The 13,460-nt window shown below is 56.3% G+C and overlaps 1 protein-coding gene across 8 annotated transcripts in view; it reads left to right on the top strand.

The window, feature by feature from the left end:
- The first annotated feature begins 210 nt into the window (after positions 1-210).
- The window catches only part of PLA2G6 (phospholipase A2 group VI), a 55,412-nt gene continuing 42,162 nt past the window's right edge, over positions 211-13,460 (top strand). For 2 of the 8 annotated variants that reach the window (XM_032594036.1, XM_030320599.1), the window contains exons 1-2: positions 211-277; positions 10,886-11,139. In XM_032594036.1, coding sequence (XP_032449927.1) covers positions 10,931-11,139 — 209 coding nt within the window. In that variant the 5' untranslated portion in view covers positions 211-277; positions 10,886-10,930. Of the gene's footprint in view, positions 278-6,951; positions 7,248-8,180; positions 9,610-10,755; positions 11,140-13,460 lie in introns of those variants that run through there. The other 6 variants (XM_030320596.1, XM_030320597.1, XM_030320595.1 and 3 more) reach the window with 6 other exon arrangements.

Raw genomic sequence — 13,460 nt, 5'->3', positions numbered from 1 at the left:
CAGACGTGGCCGCGCCGCGCCGCGGAGGATTGGCTCCAACCCAGAGCCCGGCCTTCCTTGGCGCTGGGAGCCCCTTCCATTGGGCAGTTACAAAACATGGCGGAGCCCCGCCCCCGCCTTCCTCGCACCACCCCCTCGCGGCGCGGGGGCGGGGCCGCAGCGGCGGCCGCGGTAAGGGTTTCGGTGATTGGCGGAGGGCCGTGGCCGGACCGTCACGTGGCCTCGGGCACGTTTGTTTGCGGAAGTAGGAGGAAGTAGATGTGCTGAGTAAGCCGAGGTGAGTGACGGCCCAGGGGAGGCGGGCCTTGAGGGCCCTTCCCAAACCTCCTCCGCGCCCCAATTTCGGTGGTCTCCACCCGGACCCTCCTTCGGACCTCCTTTGTGTTCCCCGGTTTTTAGTCGTGTCCTCCATTGGCCCTCGTGTGAACCCCTGAGTGCCCGCAACTTCCGCCCTTTGATCCCCCAGCGTCCCCAACTTCCATCTGTGACAGCTCTTGTCTCATCTCGAGCTTGTGACACCCCCACCCCCTGGGTCGCCACCTTCGACCCTGGGTCCGTCCTTAGTACCCCGGTCTCCTTGATGTGTCTCTCCTCTATCCTGACTTCCTTAGTGAGGCCTTCCCCGTCTTCCTCCAGCTCCGGTGCCTCTCAATGCCCTCAGCTTTCACTCTGGGCCGCGTTGATTGACCCGTTTCCTTCCTGTGCCTTTGTCAGTGCTCCCCACTTTTCTGCCTCTGTATTCCCACTTGATCCCTCATTTCACCTCTTTTCTGACTTTCTCCATTTGTGTCTCCCTTGTTGTCCATTTTACTCTCCCCCATTTCTGACTCGCTTCTCCTTGCTTGTTGTCTCTCATGTGTCTCCAGATTTCATCTGTCCCTGCTCCCCACCAGGTTCCCCGTAGCTTCCTCACCCAGGGTCTCCCAGCCCACCAGTCCGTGTCCAGCTCCTGCTCCCAGAGATGCCCTGACATCTGGTGACAGGGAGTGCATGACCTGTGTGACCATGCAACTGGGATGGGCAGGCCCGTGGGTGTGGGACAAGGAGGGCACAGGGCTCAGGGATCTGTGCCCATTTTTTTTTTTTTTTTTAGTGGACTACGCATAAACAAATACCTTCCCTTCCCCTGAGCTTCTGGGTCTTTCCCTCACCTGCCCTTTCACCCACCCAACAGGATGTTAGGCAGGTTTGGGTTGGCAACACAGATGCCCCACCCTTGTGCTGAATGCAGTGTTTCTGTTATTGTCTCTGCTTTAAAATGTTCCTGGAGCATGGAGGCTGTTTTCTGTCCCAAGTCTCAGTTTCCTTATCTGTGAAAGGGGGATTGAGGTTGAAATTTTGAGAAAATGTAGCAGATGAAGCTTCGTAATCGGCACGGTCCTGTGCAAACGCATGGGTTTGCTATTGTGTCATAGGCGGGAAAGGGAAAGGCATAAAAGGACAAAAAGCAAGGAGGGAAAGGCAAGTAGAAGGAATGTTGTCTTTCATTTAGCATTTGGCCATATTTATGGCTCATCTGCTGTGAGTTAGGCTCTTTTGTGTGTTGTTGCTTTTACCATCCGTTCATTCCTCATTTATTGAACAACTATTTATGGACTGTTTATTACGTTCTGGGCTCCTCTTGATGTAGCCAATGTCATTCCTATTTCACGTAAGGAAGAGAGGCACCAGATGTTGAGAGGAGACTGGAGTCCCACCCTGAATACCGTACTTTATAACACCCGTGTGGGCCCGTGTGATTGCCCTGCTGGGCAAGGGTCACTAGTGTTGTCTCAGGGCCCAGGGCACTTTTTCTCCCTTCTGTGGATTGCTCTCTCGTTAAGGGATAGCATCCTCAAAGGAGAATTTCCTTTTCACTCAGCAGAATGATGTCACCAAGAGAGAGGAAGTGCTGTGTGTGGGTCTGCAAACATGTGCTGGGTGTGTATGAACGGGGTGAGGGGGTGTAGTGATGGGACTGTGTTACGAGCTTCACTTCATAGAGGGTGGCTCCTGGGAGAACATTTTAATAGACCCGTGCCTTAAATGCCTCTTGTCTTTTTTGATCTGTCTTCATTTTTGCGGGCGATCTCATCCGGTCTCATTGCTTTAAGCACCATCTCTACTCTGACAACTCCCAAATTTATGTCTCTGGTCCAGTCTAGGTCTTTCCCCTGGATGATAGACTCACCTGGCTTGCTCAGCACCTCAAATGGAGGCCTTTCCAAGTTAAAAGCATTCAGAATTAAGCTCCTGACATTCATCTCCTGCGTCCCCTTCGGCCCTGCCCCACCTTCCCCCAAAATCTTCCCTTCCTCCCCGCCCCTTACTTTCCCATCTTTAGGAAATGGCAGTATTCTTTTTTCTTTTCTTTTCTTTTCTTTTCTTTTCTTTTCTTTTCTTTTCTTTTCTTTTCTTTTTTTTAAATTTAAGTTTATTTATTTATTTTGAGAGAGACAGAGACAGTGTGAGCAGGGGAGGGGCAGAGAGCTAGGAAGAGAGAGAGAATCCCGAGCAGGCTTCCACACTGTCAGCACAGAGCCCGACACGGGGCTCAAACCCACATACTGTGAGATCATGACCTGAGCCGAAGTCGGACGCTTAACCCACTGAGCCACCCAGGTGCCCCTTCTTTCTTTTTTAATGATATTGTTTTGTTTTGTTTTTTGTTTTTTGTTTTTTTCTAAATTTATTTTTGAGACCGAGAGAGACAGAGCAGGAGTGGGGGAGGGACAGAGAGAGTTGGAGACACAGAATCCGAAGCAGGCTCCAGGCTCTGAGCTGTCAGCACAGAGTCCGACGCGGGGCTCGAATTCACAGACCGCGAAATCACGACCTAAGCCGAAGGGGGACACTGAACCAAATGAGCCACCCAGGTGCCCCAGAAAATGGCAGTGTTCTTCTTCAGTTGCTTAGACCAGGGCTGTCAGGTTATCCTTGAAGCCTCTCTACACCCTGCCGTCCAGCCAGTGATCTGTTAATGTTGCTCCTTTACTCCAGGCCTTGCAGTGGCTTCTCTCACTTGTACATGCCTGGCGCTCCATTACCCCCCTGACCTCACTGGCTCCCTTGCTGTGCCCGGAACTCATCAGGCATGCTGCAGCCCCAGGGCCTTTGCACTCGCTCTTCCTTCTGCTTGGAAAACTCTGCACCTGGGTATCCGTACCATTTCTGCCCTCATTTCCTTTTAGTCTTTATTCAAGGTCACGTCCTTCGTCAGGACTTCCCCGGTCACCCTGTCCAAAATTTCAGTCTCTACCTCCACACTTCCTATCCCTCTCCTTTGGTTGACTTTTCTTCTCAGCATCTAAGTAGCACCTAAAACCAACGTATCTGTGTTGCCCATTTATCTTTTTTTTTTTTTTTTTTTTTTTTTTATAGCTCTCTCTAAAATAGAAGTTCTAGGACGGCAGGGGTTTTTGTCTATGTTGCTCACACCAGCGGAATCTCTGCTGTTAGAACAATGCCCGCCACAGAGTAGGGCCTCGATAAATATTTATAGAGTGATTCATAAAATGGGCCACCCTGTACCTAGGCACGAGCCCAAAGATCTCTTCAGGCGATCGGTGTCTCCCGTCCTTGGGAGCCCCAGCAACACATCTGGGGCAGCCCGCTGTCAGCTGTGGTCCAGCCAAGCAGAGCAAATGAAAAAAGAAACCTTCTCCTCCCTTGAAGGGCGTTTGCCTCTGGCGCGTGTGAATGGCGCTGCGTTTTCAGACGTGAGCCTTAGCTTTCGGAGGACAAGAGGTTGACCGTCGAGCCACTCGGCCACTTTCCGTTCAGGCTTTCTCCTTGAAGGCAGTTTGAGGATGACGAGATGGCATGCCAGCGGCCGACCCCTTGGGTGCAGAGCCTGGCAAGTTACATAACGTCCTGTGCCTCAGTTTCCCGTGTGCAACGTGGATAGAAGTACACCTTCTCTTAGGAGAGTCGTGAAGATTAAATGCGATAATTGCCTCAGCCACATGGTGAGGTGCTGGGTGCCCCGTGGGTGCTGAGTGCACGTGGCAGTGTTGTTTCCTGGGTACAGGGACGGGAGCCAGCTCTCCTCGTTCCTCACTCACATCAGGAGTTTGGGATGCGCTGGGATCAAAGAGAACATCTGAAGGAACCTTTTGGTTTGGAGGCAGCTTTGGCGGTCCAGAGCCTGGAGGGGGGATGGAAAGAAAGGACATTTGACCTACCCCTACTTTCATCCAGTCTTGTCTCATGCACTAATGGAGCACCGACTGTTTGCAGGCCCTGTGCGTACCACAGTTCAGGAGTCCAAAGAAGAAGCCACCAAGGGCCACCTGCCTGGGTGGCTCAGGCGGTTAAGCTTCCGACTCTTGATCTCAGCTCGGGTGTGGATCTCAGGGTCGTGAGTTCAAGCCCCGTGTTGGGCTCCGCCTGGGGCGTGAAGCCTACTTTAAAATTAAAAAAAATTAAATAAAAGGAGAAGAAGCCATGAGTCCAGCCACCAGGCAGTACCTCCCACTTCTTTTCTCTGGGCCTCGGTTTCCCTGTGTGCCAGACAGGGACAGCACCCGCACCTTCCTTCCTTCACGGGTGTTTGTGGGCTTTGGGACAGCCAACAGAGGTGGGACATGTTTGCCAGCCATAAAATGGGGTGGTCTCGTGAGAGGGCCTCATGAGGCGGTGCGCTCACGCGTTGAGAGGTGCGGCCGGCGGGGCCGAAGGAAGGAAGGCAGTGCTCGGCCTGGGCTCGGTGCCCTGACCACCCTGCCCGGGCAGTGGACCGGGGGGACACATCAGCCACACAGGAGGGATCGCTGGCCCGTGCCAATTGTTCCAATCATGGGACATCCTGTCCTAAGCAGCCGGGGCTCGGGAAGCCTGATTTACAACTCGAGCGGTCCTGTGTGTGCTCCCAGGATCCCCCACGAGGCCAGGCCTGTGAGGTCAGCTTCCTGACCCGGCTGCCTGTGGGATCCTGTCACGCACCTCTCCCGGGCAGCTGTCCCGGGCCTCTGGCTGGGCTTTGTCCAGAAGGAAGCAGAGGGCTTAAAGAGGTCCCCTGCTTAGACTCGGAATGAGCTCAGCTTCAGGTGTGTAAAGCCAGACTTTCCAGACCAAAGCTCGGTGCCACTCGGGAGGCCCAGCAGGTGCCCGTGCTCGTGACCTGAGCCGAAGTCGGACGCCCAGCCGACTGAGCCACCCAGGCACCCCGAAACATGTATTAAAGATCCACTATTCATTGGGAGCAGCATGCCATGTGCTTGGGTAAAAAAAATAGAGGATAGCAACCCAAGCCAACAGATGCACCGTCATCATCACGGGAGAAAGGCTCCTTTGGGGGAGCCGCTGGGCTGTGTGAGGGTGTCCGCAGGGCTGAGAGTAGGGGAGGCTTAGGGTATGACTTTCAGATGCGGTGTCCTGTGAGCCGGTTCTTGAAGGACGCGGAGGGTTTTTTCGTTTGTCTGACGGTGCGAGCGTACCATGAGGCAGAGGAGGAAAGCAGGGGAACACAGTCTAGGCAGGGGTGTGTGTGCAGGTGCGGGGAGGCCTGGGGGGGGGGGGCATGTTCCAGGAGGTCTCTGGTGCAGCGTGGCTGGAGGAGGGGTGCAGGAGGTGGGCTCGGCCAGCTCCTGTGGGCGCTTGCCTCCCTGGCCCGGAGCTTGGGCTGCCTCTGGAAGGTGGTGGGAAGTCTGTGGGCAGGTGGGGGCATCCGATCTGCATCCTGCGGTAGGCACAGAGGGGCTGTAGGGCTGGACAGGCCGACCTGGCTTTCGTGTCGCACGGGCACCGAAAGGATATAGTGCAAGCTGAGAGTGTGGCAGGGGGGACCTGTGTGGCACCCTGAGTCTCCACAGGGGGCAGCTGGGCCTTGAAGGACAAGCAGAAGCTGTGACAGAGATGAGAGTGGTGGTGGGGGCAGGGAGAGGACGATCCAGGTAGGACAGGTAGACAGTTTGAAAACGCGGGGCCACCCCTGTCGCTGAAAGAGAGAACTGTCCCAAGGAGGAGGACAGGGGACGGGGCCCAGGACCTGGCGGCTTTGCACTTCCTCCCTTGCTTGACCCCTGCCTGGGGTCCCTCGGGGACTTCCCGGCAGAGGTGGAACCAGACATTTGGGGACGGAGTTCTCCACAACCACCGCTGTAACCAGCCCACGTGCTCCCTGTTCCTTATGGCACTTCTTCAGCTGTGTCGTCTGCAAGCTAATTAATTAATTTAGAGAGAAGAGAGCGAGCAGGGTAGGGGCAGAGAGAGGGAGGGAGAATCCCAAGCAGGCTCTGCACTGACAGCGGGGAGCCTGACGTGGGGCTCAAACTCCCAAACCGTGAGATGGTGACCCGAGTCGAAACCAAGAGTCGGAGGCTCAACCCACTGAGCCTGCCCCCCCCCCCCCAGGCGTCCCCCGAGCACGGCTTTAAATTAGACGCTGGCAGAGTGGCTCCGTGGCGACCAGTCTTCATGTTGATCCAGCAGTGCCCGTGGTGCCCATCCACGCCGCCCAGGCCCCGTGAAGGTGCTCGTCCCCGGACACATCATACGGGCCGTCTCCCTATCTTCCCACAGGTTCTCTTGTGCTCCGTCTGTGGGGTGGCCTTTCACCCGGGACCCCACTGCAAAGTTCAGCTCAAGAATCACGTCGTGCAGTCCTCCTTTCCTGACTCTTCCCCCCCCCACCCCCCACCAGGGGACAGAGACTGGGCTTGGGTCCCCCCGGGGCTACTCATTTTATGAACCCAACCGGCCGCTTCCGGGGAACTCACCAGAGACGCCACCCGTTGGTTCCAATCTGCCTGTGACCCCAGTACTGTTTCTTTTTTTGTTTTGTTTTCTTTTTTGGTGGACATCGGTATGTCCCACTTGAACTTGCCCTTCCCACACCCACAGTCTGAGGCCTCCTCGGGCCTCAGTTACTTTATCTCTAAAATGGGGACACTAGGACGCGTCCTTCCTGCCTGACAGGTCCTCTCCCCTAGGGGCGCCTCACCCAGCAGAAGAAGACTTTCTGAGTCTTCCCTGAAGAAACCAAGCAGGCGGGCTGGGCCTTTGACAGGGGATGGGTCAGCAAAAATAAGGAGAAGAGGCCAGAGAAATCCGGCCTCACTGAAGGGAAGACGTAGGTGACACCCGGAAATCGCAGGAGTGCAGAGGCGGGACTGTCAGCGTCCCCCTCACCACAAAAGCTCTTGCTTTTCTGCCTGTGGCATCTGAGAGCTGCTCAAAGCCTTAGGTGCCCAGGAGCGGACAGTCCCTGCCAGATGACCTTGGTGTCCCCTGCGCCACCACCTACGTGGTGCGGGGAGCAAGCCCAGGTGAGGAGCCGTAGAGACCGGGTGTCAGCAGATGAAAGCGAGTGTTGATGATCTGGGGAGGGAGGTCAAGGGCAAGTAGCTGTGAGAAGCCAGAGCGGGGAGGAAGGCAGGGGTGAGGGGGTTGGGGGGGGGGGGGCTGTTCCCATGGCAGCCTGCTCCCCAGCCCCGCGTGCTCCCCCCTGCAGCCTCGCTGGAAACAACGTGGGCTCCAAGGTCAGGGGCAGGATGGGAGGGAGAGCGCAGAAGCGAAGCCAGAGGGAAGCACAGGCATGCGCTCTGTCTGCTTCTCACTCGCTGCTTTCCGGGCTGGTCTGTTATGATTGTTCCAGGATGTGGCCCAGGGGTTTCATTTCCTTTCTTCTACCTTGTGATAACAATGGCCCCTGTTTGTGTGCCCACGGTCGGCCAGCGTCTGGGACGCTTTCCCTCCATTGTGTCATTTCACCCTCACGCCCACCCTGGAAGCCTCCGGGTGATGGCCAGACCTGTCCTTTCTGTGGCCAGGCTGTCGTCAGCATGTGGGAGGCAGCCCGGCCACCAGCCCCAGGACCCTGAGGAAGGCGTCTTCTCCTCTGGGGCCGGATGTCTGCTTTTCCATCCAGCTGGTCGCCCGTGGTGACTCTCCCCTCAACCTCCAGTGGGCTCATGGGCGCTGGTGCTCTGGACTGTACCCACTGCCTCTGAGCCCCTCTCTGGTGCCACCCGCCTGCTCTCTGGGAAGCCTCTGTGCTGCTTTTCTTTTTTTAAAAAAGTGTTTATTTATTTTTGAGAGAGAGGGAGAGACAGAGCATGAGTAGGGGAGGGGCAGAGAGAGAGGGAGACACAGAATCCAAAGCAGGCTCCAGGCTCTGAGCTGTCCGCACAGAGCTCGACGTGGGGCTCGAACTCACGAACCGCGAGATCGTGACCTGAGCCGAAATCAGAGGCTTAACTGACTGAACCACCCAGGCGCCCCTGTGTTGATTTTCTAAGCCGGTCCTGACCCCCGTGGGTCCCCATGTCCCCAGCTGTGGGTCCCAGGGGCTCAGCCTTTACTCCTACTTTCTTTAAAAAAATAGAATCATCACACACACAAAATCCTTTTCCATTCCATTTGACAAACAGGAAAAAGGGGGACAAAATGGCCCATGAACCCAATATCCTCATCTCCCCTTCGTATTTTGGTATTTTTCTATCCCTTCCGTCGTGGTTGTTGCATAATTTTTACTCAGTTAAATTATGTTTTCACAGGCTTGCTGTGGGCCACGCCTGTGCCAGGGGTGAGTGCACATTGGTGAAAAGACCAAGCACCTGTCCTTAAGAAGCTCAGACTCTCTCTAGGCTCTAACTCTTGTCCTTCACCCACTCGCTGTGTGACCTTGGGCCCGTTGCTTTACCTCTCTGTTCCTTGATTTTCTCATAGGTGCAACGAGGATGATAACGGTAACAATTTCATAGGGTGGTGGTGCAGATTAAAGATGAATATATGTCAAGTTCTTGGCCCAGGGCCAGAGAGCACAGAGAGGCACATGAGTGTTTGGTCTGGCTGGTGTGACGTCAGGCAGGAGGATCAAGGAGAGAAAGGACATAGCAGATAGACAGCTCAACAGTGGACAGGCAAGGCGGTGCGAGACAGCCCTGCTTTCTGGAACCTTGTGAGGTTTGGAGCCCAGTGGGTGGGACCGACCGGGAGAGGCGGCGCGGAGAGGCAGGGGCCTTGCGGTCAAGTTTGCAGTTCACAGACAGCACAGGGAGCATCGAGGACTCGACGCCACAGAGCCTGTAACACCACCGCGTGCTTCCTGAGCTGTAACGGTCACCGTCACTGTCTCTCGTGACTCCAGGGGCTCTCTGGAGTAAACACGGCGGAATTTACAATTCCTGTAATGTTGGGTGTAGAAGTTACTTCCGTTTCTGGGTGAAAACAAACATTGTTGCCGCGCACACTGATGCGTGTGCCACGCCTTCTGTCTCGGAGGCGTCTTTTCCAGGGACAATTTCCCATGCCGTCTTTTGGGGTCCCTCCCGTCTCCTCTGGCTATGGGGAGGGGCGCAGGCCCCCCCCGCCCAGCACCTCTGTCCTTTCCGCTCCCAAGGGCAGGAGAAAGAAGGACCTTGGCACAGGTCTAAACATTCTTAGATCACAAGAGGAAGGGTGCTGCACAGCTGCAGAGCACTTTCAAAACTCTGCAAGCACGGTCTCCGAGCCTCAGTTTCCTTATCTGTCAGAGGGAGGGCGATCGGAGTAAAGAGGACTAATAATGTTTATTGAACGTTCGCTGTCTGCAGGTTCTGTTACTGGGCACCGTTACGGTTCTTACGGTGCACATAAGGACACTGAGACACAGAGAGGTTAAGTGACTTGCCCGAGGACACACAGCTGGTAAGGATTTGAACACAGTTTTGCTCCGGCACCCTGCCTCGTGTGGTTTTCTCAGAATGGAATGAGACAGTCACGTAAGATGCTTGGCTCAGGGCCTGTTGCCCAGTCAGTCAGGGCTCAGTAAACGTCCCCTGGTGTAATTATCGTCATCGACCCTTGTTCCCTTCCTAGGTGGTTCTTCGTAGGCTTCTTGTTCTTTTTATCCCCAAGCTCGATCCTCTCCTCAAGAGCTGGGCCAGAGTGTGGCCAGTGTCCGTTCACATGTCCACCCTCCCCCGGGGTGCCCACACTCCCGACCCGGAGCCAGAGGGCAGCCTGTAGCTAAATGTCACCCAGCTTTGGTGGCCCTGCCTCAGGAACGCAGTATGCTTTCTGGGAGCCTAGGCAACAGTGAGACGTCTGATTCTGTTGTCCCAACTGGGAACGGTTTCCACGGCAGAAACCGTGACCCTTTGAATCTGACACGTAAATGTGTTTCCATCCAAACACACGTTTGTGGTGTCTAAGTCTTGATGTTCACGTTCCTTGCCGAGGCACTTGGGAAGCCGGTGGTAGCAGGCACCAAAAATTGGAGACAAACGCTTCCAGTCCCCCCGCCCCCGATGGAGTGTGGGACGATCCTGGTCCCCTTGCGGCCTCTTGTAGAGACGGGACACTGGCTTCGTTTGCAGAATTGAAATGACTCATGGCAAGCTTTCTGAATGCTAAAATCCTGACTCTGAACCTCAGGTAGCAAGAACCCCTCCATCTGGACAGAGCAGTATCGTCTGTGTGTATTCATGTCTGCCATCTTCTTTTTTTTTTTTTAAGTTTATTTATTTATTTTGAGAGAGAGAGAGAATATCCCAAGCCGACTCCATGCTGTCAGTGCAGAGCCCGACATGGGGCTCGAACTCGTGAACTGTGAGATCATGACCCGAGCCGACATCAAGAGTCGGACACTTAACCGACTGAGCCACCCAGGTGCCCCTTTGCCGCCTCGTTGAGTGATACGGCTCCACACTACAGACGAGGAAACTGAGGCTCCGTTGGGGAAACTGGTCAGGAAGCAGGAGGGGTCTGGTCCCCTGGGTATGGTGGCAGCTTCCCATCAGGCCTTCTGACCCCCTACCCAGTGTCATTTCTCTTTCTCTCCCTCCTTTCCAGGACCCTCCAGGCCCAGAACCAGCAGCACTGGTGGGGAGCGATCTGGGAGCCTGTGCAGGAAACTGCTACCCTTGGTGAGGTGGGCAAGGGAGACTGAGCCCAGCTGACCAGAGACCCCGTTTTCTTCCAGACCGAGGGGGCAGGTGGCAGGGCCTCCCCACCTGCCCCGCGGAAGATGCAGTTCTTTGGGCGCCTGGTCAACACCCTCAATAGCGTCACCAACTTGTTCTCGAACCCGTTCCGGGTGAAGGAGGTGGCTGTGGCGGACTACGTCTCGAGTGGCCGGATTCGGGAGGAAGGGCAGCTGGTTCTGTTCCAGAACTTTCCCAGCCGCACATGGGACTGCGTCCTGGTCAACCCCAGGAACTCACAGAACGGATTCCGGTGGGTGACGACGGGCTCCCACACGCACCTCTTTCCTTTGACTCCTCGCACTGGAGGTCCCTTGGGCAAAAAGCAGCTTCTTTGGGCCTAACATCTGAGGGCTCTGGAGTGGGGGGGGGGGGCACCTCCTAGTCTGTGCACCTTCTGGCCTGTCAGGGGCCCCGCAGCAGGGGCGTGGGGATAGAAGCCTAGGCTTCGTCCTGCCTCCAGGCTGGACCCATGCTGCGGAGGGAAGGAGGAGGGACAGGAAAGCCGAGAAGGGTCAAATCGGGTCAGGTCGAGGGATCACCTGTAGCCCTGGATCTTTAAAGGCGTGACTGTCCTTGTCGGGGCCGGCCAAGGTGCGGGAGAATGTGTAAGGAGTGGACAGCGCTCACTTTTCAGGGCATGCTGGGTCTCCCGTGGGCTGGAAGGAAAGGGTGGGAAGCCAGGACAGGGCCAAGAGAACTGAGCCAGCTGCAGAGCCGAGTGGCGCAGGGGTGGAGAAGTGGCCGAGCACCCGCCACGCAGGGTCCAGAGGAGCCTGGCAGACTGGCACTGGGCTAGTGCTGATGGGCCTTTTTCCATCCGTTCATCCATCTGGCCGGCCCACCGTCCACCCCTTCACCACACACCGGGCGTCTCCGGTGGCTCGGGAGTCCCGGGCCCTGGGCCAGGCCCAGCTGGCGCTGTGAGACACGCTTCGTGTCCTTACGGAATGTGCGGTCTTCGGGGGAGGCCACGTGCACAGCCAGGCACCGTAACAGCCACGTGCGGAGAGCCGTGGCAGGGGCGGACAGTGGGGACGCGGGAGGTGATCGCTTCCCGATGGGCTACTCCGAGCCTAGAGTGGGTAGGAACGTGCCCGGCAGAGGAGAGTGGATAAGGTCATTCCAGACGAGCAGAGGCGTGGAGGTGGGGGGCGCCTGCAGGCTGACAGGCCGGGTCGGATCCCCGGTGCGTGCGAGGCTTTGGTGAGAAGTGAGGCCGGAGGGAGCCTCCGGGGCCGTGCCGATCGAGGAGGCGTGCCAGCAGGATCTCAGCGGCGAGCTGGGGGGGGTCAGTGTCCAGCCAACAGGAGGAAAGTGGAGGCGGCCTATCAGGGGAGAATCCAAGTCTGGCTCTACAGAGAAACTGAGGCAGAGGCCCCCACAGTGGGCAAAGAACACAGCTCAGCAGCCAGTGGGGACACCAGTTTTAAACAGGAGAGCTAGTCCACACGCCGGGCACAGATGGGCCTGAGCGGATGGCCATCCTGCTGGCCTTGGTCAGGACAGGGCAGGCAGGCTTCCTGTGGCTCCAGAACTCTCCTCCCCAGACCCGCAGCTGAGGGCGGCCGGTGGGGAACGCACAGCTGAGCACGTGGCGGGTCCCCTCTTTGGAGCACCACTCAGCTTTGCTTTTGGGGCACCCCGCCCCGGGAGCCCTACCAGCCTCCCCCATCACCCAGGTCCTGTCCGCTACAAATGTCCTTTGACAGGGTTCCAGATCCGACTCAGCAAGCTCGAGCCCCACTTCCATCCAGGGGGTTCAGCCCTTTGCCAACAGCTTATTAACTACATGTTTATTTTTCTCATGTATTTTATTTTTAATGTTTATTTGTTTAACAAATAATTTATTTACAAGCAGGGGAGGGGCGGAGAGAGGGAGACACAGAATCGGAAGCAGGCTCCGGGCTCCGAGCTGTCAGCACAGAGCCCGACGCGGGGCTCGAACTCGTGAACTGTGAGTTCATGACCTGCGCCGAAGTCGGATGCTTAACCGACTGAGCCACCCAGGCGCCCCAACTACGTGTTTATTTACTACCTTTAATTAGGGGGCCACTTTATACTATTTTCACATATGGTACATGAGCACATCCTCCAGTGACCTTTAGAAGGAAGCAAGGAAAGCGGTATCCCATTTTATGGGTAGGAAAACTGAGGCTCGGGAAGATAAGGGAGTCATTCAAGGTTGCACGGGAAGCAGTGAAGAAACGGAACCTGTGTCCTCTGGTTCCTAAGCCTTTTCTCTCCCTGCGCCGTTGTGTTTTTCCGAGCCTTTAGACGGAATAGGGAGCGTCGGGTGTGGTTTCGAGCCAAGCGCAGCGCGTCTCCTCTCAGAATTCCTGACCTCCCTCACCTGGCCCTGGACTCTTTCTCCTCTTCTTCTGACCTGCTCCCACCCAAGCGTTTCTGTCTCAGCAGATGGCATCGCCATCCATCTGCGTGGTTGTGCAATCCAGAAACCCAGGAGTGATCCTTGGTTCCTCGGGCTCCGTCACCCCCAGATCCGGGTCACGACTGAGTTCTGTCGGGTGCCCCTCCCAAGCACACGTTGAGTCTGCCGCTGCTTCTCCGTCC

The sequence above is a fragment of the Lynx canadensis genome, chromosome B4 (genome assembly GCF_007474595.2).
Source record: "Lynx canadensis isolate LIC74 chromosome B4, mLynCan4.pri.v2, whole genome shotgun sequence".
Classification (NCBI taxonomy): domain Eukaryota; kingdom Metazoa; phylum Chordata; class Mammalia; order Carnivora; family Felidae; genus Lynx; species Lynx canadensis.
The sequence above is the reverse complement of the archived record's forward strand: the minus strand, read 5'-3'. Positions and strand labels throughout refer to the sequence as shown.